Here is a 9888-nt window from a genome sequence, read left to right as displayed (position 1 = left end):
CTGAACCGCAACCACGTGTTCGTTCGGGTGTGAGGCCTCCGGGTCCCCAAAGCTTCTGGAGCTCACTGGACTCTTGCAGCCGGTGATGAAGGTTCCGAGGTTCTGGGCACACTTTTCCAGCTGGACGCCACGCGGGGTCCCCCGCACCGGTGGCAGCTCTGACATCTCCCAGTGCCCCGGGAAGGACGTGGAGCTGTGTCCAGGAACACATCCCTGCCCCAGAGACCTGGGGCTGCAGCCGAGGGAGCAGCTCAGCTGTGGTTTCAGATCCTATCAACAGAGCCGCTTTCCTTCCTGCTGGCGCTGGCTCGGGACCGGGTACACGGTCCAAACCGCTCCAGCAGCTCTGACACAGCACTTACTGGAAAGCCACTTTCCTTGCCAAAACAGGGCTTCTGGTTGGATGTCGGTACTCATTGCCAAGTTGTGCTGCCTTTAGATGTTGTTCATGTACTTATCAAAGTCATTTTCCCCCGAGCTTTCCATCAGATAGCCCTGCACTGAGCAAACAGGAGGAGACACTCCTTAAGTCCTCAATTACATTTCTTCTCTCCTCTTCAATTCCAGCACAGACAAGAGGTGATAATACCGAATCTTTCAAATATTTGATATACAAAGAGAAGAGCTTGTTAGAACGAGACCAATTAATGCATTTTTAATCCACATTTAAACACATGCAAAGATCCTGAATGCTAATGCGGTCATTTAAATTCCAGGCGGGGCTGCGCGGGGCTGCGCGGGGCTGCGTATCTCTCCATCTCTCCAGCTCTCCAGCTCCGCTTCCCTGCCTTGCTCCAATCAGGCAAGGTCGACAGGCGCTGCTGCTTATAATAAAAAGGCATATTTAGCCTCCCTTCAATTTTTTTTAATCACCTGATGATGTTCTTGTACTAATGCTCACGTTGCTGGTTTTTTCCCCTTCTTCCTTCTTTTATTCCAAAGTTCAAGGACATTTTGAATCCCGTGCGTTTGCCCGCTGCTCGTTGGAGCTCCTGGTGTGTCCTTGGCCGTACAACGTGTTTGCTTCCGACCGCTCCTCGTGCACACCGACCCAAACCTGGACTTTCCGTCTCCTTCTCATCGCTGTTGACACAGCAGATCGTTCAGCTCGGCTGCGTCCAGCAGCAAAGGTTGTTTATTTCTGTTGGACGGGGGCATGTATAAAATCTTGGGCCCAGGGGTTTGCAGCAGAAGGGGCAAGAGGGGAACAGAGAAAACAGGGTGAACGTGGCCGCTGGCCCTCGTGGTTGCGCCGGACGCTCCCACCCGCAGCTGCCCGCGGTGACAGATGCCACGTGCTCTATGGACGCGCTGCCAAACCGGCTGCTGACTGGAGAGCCCACATCTCTGGTTATGAAATGCATTTCGCCGGATGCAGGCAGGGGTGTGCAGGTGGCTCTGGGGGCAGCTGGGAGCCGCCTTCGCGGTGCGTCCATGGCTGCTGCCCGGGCAGGGCGCCCGGGGACCGCAGGAGGTGTCACAGGAAACGGGGGAGCAGCTGCAGCCCAGGAACCCGAGCCCGGCGCGGTGGCTCCCGCTGCGGTGCGGGGCGTTAGCGGGAGGTGAGTGTGCCCGCGGGCCGCCCGCCGGAGAAATGTCATCGTGACGTGTTGGCTCAGCGAGGTCAGTGCTGCAGAGCCAAGAACCAATTTCAGCAGATTTCACATTTGGGAAAAACGGAGGAAAGTTTTTAAAATTATCAGTAGGTCACTGTGACTTCTAGAAATGGAATTATTATATTTTGTTTCAAATTTGCTTTGAAATGTAAGTTCAGCTACAGGACGAACAGGAAGATTGAAATGGAAATGAAACCTTTGGAATGACCAAACTGAAATGTTCCTGCGAAACCAGACAGCGCGGCTTTTTTTAATTACTTTGTTGGACTCTCCATGTTTTGAGCCTTACTTCAGATTTCCAGCTTCTGTAGGACAGGATAGGATAAAAGTGCTTCTAAAATCCTGGAAACTTCCTGTCTGCGGTGAGGGCGTTGGGGGTAACGTCACGCGTGAGCGCACAGGGGCCGTTTCTCTGGTCCAAGCAGAGCTGTTAATCAGCGACCCCCTCCTTCCCCGAGATGAGTGACTGAGCCGTATTTAAAGCTTTGCCCTGAACTCGCAGTAGGGGTTGGTGTCCCTCAGGTTTTTACCCTTTTCTTAATTAAGAAGCTGCATTAAATATTGAGGAATTCTGCACTGTGACTTTCCTGGGAAGCACAAGGACATCTCGGGGTGACCAATCACTTTCTCATTAGCACTGGCCAGGCCGCCGCTCTCTCCTCTGTTTTCTCTGGTTCTCCAGGACCACAAAACCGCCAGGAGGTGCGGGAGGCTTTTCCTGAGCTGTTGGAAATGCAGCCAGGGCTCCATCAGCTCCAGTTTGCACCAGAGAAAAGACCTTTGGGCACGGGAGCAAAGCTGTCAGGATGGTGCTGGCTCTTCATGCATCCATAGGGTGGTTTTATGCAGATGATAAACTGGGAAATCTCAGCCTGAGCATCGTCAGTGTGGCAGACCCCCCAAAAATGACAATTCTGCTGTATGAGAGGCAGCCAGCACCTCTGGAGGTGCCGCTCGTCACCAGGACCCTAACGAGACCCTATCGATCGGGCCCATCGAGGTCGCGAGCGGCACAGCACCCAGCCGCCGTCATTTATTCGCTGCATCAAGCTGCTCTTCCGCTTTGGTTTCCCGTGTTGTTTTCGGTGGGTCCCGTCAGTTCTCCAACACCAAAGAAACGTTTCAATGCGGTGAGGTCCTCCTGCGGTTAATTACTAATCGCGGCCGTCAGGAAGGGTGCTGCAGAGCAGGTCGTTACTGGCTGCCTGCTCGTTGTTCCAGTGTTGGATCCTGGAGGTGATTGGTGCTAAAAGTTGCTGTCATGGGGGGATGTTTTTTGTTTTTAATTAAAAGGAAGAACCAAAGGCCCTCACAGGTCTCATTTTTCCAAAGCAGCCAAAGACCTCAGTTTCTAGCTCTTCTCGCAATGCCAGGCAAGGCGCAGAGCAGGGGTTGCACCCCCAGGCTAGAACACCAAGCTTTGCCCCAGATTCTTGGCTTTCCCACGTGCAGGGCAGACGGCCCAGGCGTCCGGGCCTTCCCAGCGCTGCCGCTGTCCTGCAGCGGAGCTGGCTCGGGGGTCACCGCGGCCAGGAGACCGGAGAGCAGCCAGCCCTGTGCCATTAGCATCCTGCTCCATCTGTGCCTTGTTAGTCTTTCTTAACGAGAGTAAATAAAGGCTTGCTGGTCTCTATAATGATCTTGGATAGAGGCCATGGCAGCTGGTGATGGAGAAGACAAGCATCCAGGCTCTGCGGGGAGGTCTTGAGGCCGCTTCTGTGCTTTTTTGTTTCCTGGTAAGAAAGATGGGAAATGGGAAAATGTGTGGCATGTGGCGTTGCACAATTTGGCTTTGGAGAGTTAATGTTCTTGGCTGTGTTTGAGCTTGTTTGCTGTGAGGAATCGGGGCGTTTGGCGCTGGGGAAGCGTGGCCTGGGAAGGGCGCGCTGCAGCGCGGCTGCAAAGAGTGGATGCATGAGAAGGTTAATGGCGCAATAAGGGAACTTCATTTTAGGTTCTTTAGGCTCTCAAGCCGAAATGATCAATGTGACAGCAATGGGTCTAAGGCAGGTGTGCATTCAGTATGAAAGACTGATGATTGAAGCAGGAGCTCAGTGGAAAGAGGTGAAGGAGATGTTACAGGAGGGTCCAGACGCACTGCACCAGGGCAGGGCTCTGAGCAGAGCTGCCCCACTGATGTGGGTCCCTGGTGCCTCTTACCCTGGACATATGGGGGATCTCCATTCCCCTGTGTGAGAAGAAACTGGGGGGTCGTGGTCTGTTTGGAGAGTTTATTGGAGCAAAACCGTGATTCTGAACAGGCAGTGCTGGGAGCGAGCAGGGTTTGTGTTGTAGCTCTGCAATGCTATCGCCATACCCTGTGGGACAACAGTTTTAAAATGTGCTGGGGAACCCGTGCCTTGCTTGGTGTGGGTGTTTCTGCATGCAAATGGAGTAGCTCCAGTGATTGGTGACGTTCGCCTCTGTATATGGCACAGGAGATTTGATTGCCCCCGAAAGAGGCAGCTGGGAAACAGTGTGGGAAGGGGCTGGTGTTTCCAAATGTCAGCAGCTGTTTGATGGCTCTGGCTCACAAAGTGTTTGTACAGTGCTGGGAGCCGTGGGACCTCGCACTCTGCTGGGCTCCTGGTGCTGCTGCTCGCTGGCAGCTCCTGGATGAGCCTTCTGGAGCCCTGGATCTCGTGGGGACATATGGACCCTGTGGTGTCAGAGCATCATCTCGTGGGGACGAGCATGGACCATGCGGTGTCAGAGCATCCACAGGCACCAGCCGGTGAGGAATGGGCAGGTTTGGTGCCCAAGGCTGGACACCGGCTGGAGAGCCCTTGCAGAGCTGCGAGGGTTAGAAGCTGAGGTCTCTGTGCCTTTGCTTTGTTCAGTGCTTAACCAGTGAGGTCTTACATGTGTCCTTTTGACTTTGCTAGGGCTGGGGGCTCACCCCTGCAGGCTGTTTTGTCCTTTTTGCTGGGACACCTAGGTCATTATGTGCAGGTTTGGCCGCTCATGATCTCCAGCACACAGTGCCCTTTTCTTTGCTGTTAGAGATAAGAGGAAAAAAATCCTTCTGTACAGAAGGGCGGAGGGTCTGGGACACCCAACACAAACCTCATCCGTGGCAGCAGAGGATGGATTCATCGTCCTGGTGCTGGGGTCAACTCGCTAACGAGGCTGCCAGTGACGCCCCCTCCCCGGCACTTCGGGCTCCTCTGCTGGAAACGACCTGTGGGAACCAAACCCCGTAGCGCTGCTCGTGGCCCCAGCGTGCATTTCAAACCCCGTAGCGCTGCTCGTGGCCCCGGCGTGCATTTCAAACCCCGTAGCGCTGCTCGTGGCCCCAGCGTGCATTTCAAACCCCGTAGCGCTGCTCGTGGCCCCGGCGTGCATTTCAAACCCCGTAGCGCTGCTCGTGACCCCAGCGTGCATTTCAAACCCCGTAGCGCTGCTCGTGGCCCCGGCGCGCGTTTCACTGGCCCATCCCCGCGCTCGTGTCCCCGTGAGCAGCCCGTTTATGAACCGCTCCGTGGTGCTGGGGAGGCGGAGGAGGAGCAGAGCAGCGATAGCATCTGCTTTGTACCAGGCGGCAAGCAGCGGGGTTATTGTTTGTTAATAGATTGCTTTTGAGAAGCTGCTCATATGGGACCGGGCGAGTTTCAGAGGTAATTAAAACTCTGTCTATGCAAAAAGCAGGATCTGATTATTTCCAGAGCAGGCAGATTAAACTAGGAAGGCTTATTTCACCACTTCTAAGAGTGCAAGATTGCTTTGAATGAAGTTCATATTGTGGTATGTAACAAATAAAACTCTTCAGCTTCTTCTCCTCGTATTTTAAAAAAGCCCACAACTCTTTTTTAAACCCTGAAGGTTTTACCTTGGCTGGGAGGGAGAAATACAGGATCACAGAATCGTTTTGGTTGGAAGAGACCCTTGAGATCATGGAGTCCAACCACAACCCCCCTGTCCCTGCCCCATGTCCTGAGAACCTCATGTCCGTCTGTCCAGCCCTCCAGGGATGGTGACTCCAGCACTGCCCTGGGCAGCCTGTTCAATGCCCCACAGCCCTTTGGGGAAGAAATTGTTCCCCAGATCCAACCTCAACCTCCCCTGGAGCAACTCGAGGCCGTTTCCTCTCGTGTGCACCCTCGGAATCGCACGGTGCAGATTAGATCGTCCTAAATTAGGAGTCACCCTTCAAAATCCCGCGCTGGTGGAAGGAGGGGATGGTCCATGGCACAAACTCTCCTTGGCAGGGCTGAGCGTCTTCTGTGGAAGAGGTGACTTGGTGCAGAAATCACAGGTGAAGTGTCACGGTCCTTGGTTCATAACAGATGGAACTCGCTGATCATAATGGTCCTTTCTGGCTGTAAAATCTCTCTAGCATATGTAATAGACTCACATATATCTTAAGAGTGCATGGGTCTCTGCATCTACTTAAACCGAGCGCATGTATGCATGCATACACATATTTTATTGCTGATAGGAAATGAAACCTCGTATTAAAAGACATTAACAAAGATAAAAAGTAACAGAATCTAATTTCAATTGTCTGTGGCAGAAACCCAATTTTCAAATGATAATTACAATAATTAAAAATTCCCTTATCAACCGAGACAAAAATGCTGCGTGTTGGCAGGCGGGGACGATGGAGGCGGAGTGGGGTGATGGAGGTTGGGGCGATGGAGTGGGAGCTCAGCTGAAGGGAGACGGTGTCTGCTCCATCCCGTGCCCTCCCAGCACAGCCAGAAGCTCTTTCGGGGGCCGCGTTTGGTTGCACAACTGGGGAAAGGTTTCGTTTCTGCAGGTGTCCTGGATTTAAGCTGACGCGTTGATTTTTGGGAGGAGCCGAGGTGACAACTGAGCCTGACCCTATTGACGGGTGGTGCTGTGCTCTCGTAGGTGGTGTAGGGTTGGGATCCTGCCAGGTTGGACTGTGGGGCTTTTCCGTGGGGGTGCATATTGAGCAGATCCAGACTGTCAGTGGGTTTTTCTTGCTCATCTCTTTATCCTGGGAGCAAGCTCGTTCTGCTGGGTTGCACAAGGACCATTCTCTTCGTCCCCGCTGGCAATAATAAGCATCTTGATTTTGGGGCAGCAAGATGTGGGGTTTCCACCTGGAGCCCCCAGTGGTGCCATTGCAGCAGACACGATGTGCCGGAGGCGCTGCTGGGTCGCTGTGGGTCCGTGCTGCTCCGCGTCCCCACGCACGCGCTGCAAATGATGCTTTTCCACTGGAGTCAGAAGGTGACGTGGTAAATGCTGGAAGTACCATCCCTTCGTGTTTGAAAAGAAAAGCATCCTCGCTTGCATATTTAATTGCCAAATTATCGTATAAATGTCACATTTATATGTCACACTTAGGATGCCAGAACTCACTGATATTTTAAATGTTTCCACGTTTTAATTCCTGCAAGTCAACCTTTGCAAACCTGATTACAGGGGGAATGACTGGTGGCATTTTCTCTGCCGTGTTTGAGTTTCCTGGACTCGCAGGAAGGTTCGGCTCCTCCTTTCGTGGTGGTGACGGCTCTTGTGCCGCTCGTGCTGCGACAGGATGGGTTCTGTCAGCGAAACCACAGTAACGACAACGGGACACGCTTGCGTGTTTGGGTTAGTTCTGCAAAATAACCCGAAAATAAGCAGGAAAGCCCTCAGCTGCAGTCTCTGTTTCCCTGTTTCAGCACAGTCTTGTTTGGTGTTGATCTTCCGGGGGGTGCTGGGGCTGGAGCTCCCGATTTCCAACCTCTTCCCACACGGAGCGGCCGACGCCGCTCTCTGTACCCCCGCGTGCGGGCGGCAGCTGAGCCCCGCTGTTCCACCTGCCTGCGTGGCCCCGGTTTTGCCTGCGTTTTTCTGGCCTGAAGCGGAGGAAATGAACTCATATCTGCTAATCCAGGCACTTCAGACTACACAGCCAAGGTTAATAATCCAGTGACATCTGAATTGCACACTGTAAATAATCAACATCTTTCCAAAAGGCTACTGAAGGATTTAGGACAGGCTAATTACGGAAATATGAAAGGGAAGTGGCCCCATTCATTCGGCACATTGTTAAACAGAAAGGCAATTTCAGAAAAGTCCGGAGGCAACACTCTGTACAAAACTGTGTAAAATGTGTGTATGCAATGCAAAGTGTAGGAAACAAAGATCTTATTGCTACTTTGATATGTTCTCCTTCTCAGTGAAGATCACACCTCTCAACTTCTTGCTCTTGAAGAGCAAAACTAGTCCAGAAAGTTAACACTGCAGCTTCCAGCTCCTCTGTTTAATCTGTCCCAGGGTTTGTGCAGCTTGGGCGTGCGGAGGCCCCAGCTGCTGGAGATCTGGGGCTCCATCCCAGACCCTCAGACCTTCTGGGCACCCTGGTCCAGGCTGGTTTTGTCTGTTCGGGGTTTCACACGGTTGGTTGGGTTTGGCCACCCTGCTTTAGCAAGGGTGGACTGGACGGTCCCCAGCGGTCCCTGCAGCCCCAGCCGCTCATCCTGTGAGTCGCAGAGCGAGTTCCTTCTGCAGCCCGTCCGTCTACAGCAGCGCGAGCGGAATGCGCGAGGTTGCCCTCAGGATTTATGTTGTATTACAGACACAACGGAGCCCTGGCATTGCAACCAGGAGCTGAGACATTTGAAGTGGCGTGCAGGGAAAATTAAGGTCTTTGCCCTTTCCAGCGATGCTATTGCGAAGAGCAGGAAACCAGGTGAGACTCGTCATGGCCCAAAAGCCGCATGCAGAACTTCGCACTTGGGTTTGCAGGTTCACTTTTTAACCATCTGTCGTTCCAAAACGTTGGTGTGGAACAGGGAAAAGCAGGAAACGGGACAGCTGGAGAAATAAACCTTGTGAGCACGCAGACCCCCTGCTTGGGCCGGTCCTGTTCCCCTGCAGCCCCCCCGGCCTCGCTGCAGGGCCGGCTGAAGGACGCGGGCTGGGGGGCGCATGGGCTCCCGGTCCTTGCAGCCCGGCATGGGCTCTGTAGGATGACAAATAAAATGCTTGAACAAGCTGTGAAAGATTATAAAAAAGCCCAGAAATGAAGCTAGGCTGGGTATGAACTGGAATACTTTTGTTCGTGCCTATTTCTATTCATATTATTACTGTAAAAGCTTCTTAATTACCGGAAGGAAACTTGTAATAGGCCTTCTGGTGGAACGCTGCGTTGTTAGCTGCATTTGTACACAGGGAGTTAAATTATGAGCAATCTGAAATTTATTATAGGAAGTTCTTCTTTGAAAGAAAGGGAGATGGGGAGAGCCAGCGCTTTGTGCCACTGTTCTTTCTGCTGTTTGATGGTCTAATGCCGTCAGAGACTTTGGTGCTATTGTTCACAAACATATATATATATATGTATATTTCTTTTTTTGCATTTGCTCTATGATCTGAATCCTGTTGGATCCTTTGGTCCTGCGGGTGTTCTCTGCTCTCACTCTTCTGCTGGTTCAGCCTCATCGTGCCCATTGCTCCGGTCTTGTCTGGTGCTGTGTGGTCAGGGCACGGAGCTCCCCGAGGAGGTCGTCCCGCGTTCCCCCGCCTTGGAGCACAGACCCCATCCCTTCCCGAGCATCGTGTGCGTCTGCATGGCACGAGGTGTCTGTGCAAGTGGGTGTTCAGCTGCTGGCGCTGCGGTCGGGCTTCCACCGGGGCCGGCAAAGACTGAGCGACCCTCGGAGCCCTTCCCTGCTGCTCCCAGAGGAGCCTCTTCTGCACCTCCAGCTTTGCGGTCTCCGTGTAAACTGATCTTTGTACCTCTGCACAAACCGATCCTGCATGAAACGTGGAGGGATGGGGCTCGCGTGGCACAAGGCTGAGTTTAGGAGGAAACACCCTGGCAGAAATCAGCGACAAGTGGCTGTGTAGTGGTCAGGATGGGAGCCCGGCCCAGCCAGGAGGCACGAGTGGCCCAGCTGTGAATGGCGAAGAGAAGGAAACTTGGATTCTTCTGTCAGCCGCTGTGCTCTGCACTCCTGGCACCGTGCTGATAAGCTTGTCTGAACGGCCATGGGACACCAAGCCCTGCTGACCGCGTCTCCAGGCTGCCTGTCTCTAGGGGAAGCTCCGCGTTCCCCAGGTTTTATGGCTTGAAGCTGTCAGGGGAGGGGGGAGAGCCGTGATGGGCTCATTCTTCTCCCTTATCCAGTGGCCACACTGCGCCTTCCGCAAATATCAGCATCTTGAAACGCTGCGGAGAAAGAGAGGAGAGCGAGCCGGCGCCAGATAAGCTGCCGGGTTTGAAAAGCTTTGTTGCAAATGACAACAGCATCAGAAAGAGTCTTCATTTCTCTCCTACTGCTTGACTCTGTTTTCTCCTCACCTTCCCCTGTCT

General features: G+C 53.2%; 1 protein-coding gene across 1 annotated transcript; it reads left to right on the top strand.

Annotated features, from left to right (window-relative positions):
* Nucleotides 1–1206: 1206 nt before the first annotated feature.
* LOC139825597 (uncharacterized) lies at nucleotides 1207–9621 on the top strand. Its single transcript, XM_071799020.1, has 3 exons — nucleotides 1207–1562; nucleotides 8152–8265; nucleotides 9009–9621. Exons 1-3 carry the CDS (start codon nucleotides 1373–1375, stop codon nucleotides 9371–9373), a joined length of 669 nt encoding a protein of 222 aa, XP_071655121.1. The 5' UTR covers nucleotides 1207–1372; the 3' UTR covers nucleotides 9374–9621.
* Nucleotides 9622–9888: the final 267 nt, after the last annotated feature.

The sequence above is a fragment of the Patagioenas fasciata genome, chromosome 25 (assembly GCF_037038585.1).
Source record: "Patagioenas fasciata isolate bPatFas1 chromosome 25, bPatFas1.hap1, whole genome shotgun sequence".
NCBI lineage: Eukaryota > Metazoa > Chordata > Aves > Columbiformes > Columbidae > Patagioenas > Patagioenas fasciata.
The sequence above is the reverse complement of the archived record's forward strand: the minus strand, read 5'-3'. Positions and strand labels throughout refer to the sequence as shown.

Bases quoted from the DNA above. Each gene is read 5' to 3' on its own strand.
- LOC139825597 (XM_071799020.1), top strand. From the start codon at position 1,373: ATGCAGGCAGGGGTGTGCAGGTGGCTCTGGGGGCAGCTGGGAGCCGCC. The intron at 1,563-8,151 runs GTGAGTGTGCCC...GTTGTATTACAG, and splicing joins GTGCGGGGCGTTAGCGGGAG to ACACAACGGAGCCCTGGCAT. The intron at 8,266-9,008 runs GTGAGACTCGTC...CTGCTGGTTCAG, and splicing joins TGCGAAGAGCAGGAAACCAG to CCTCATCGTGCCCATTGCTC.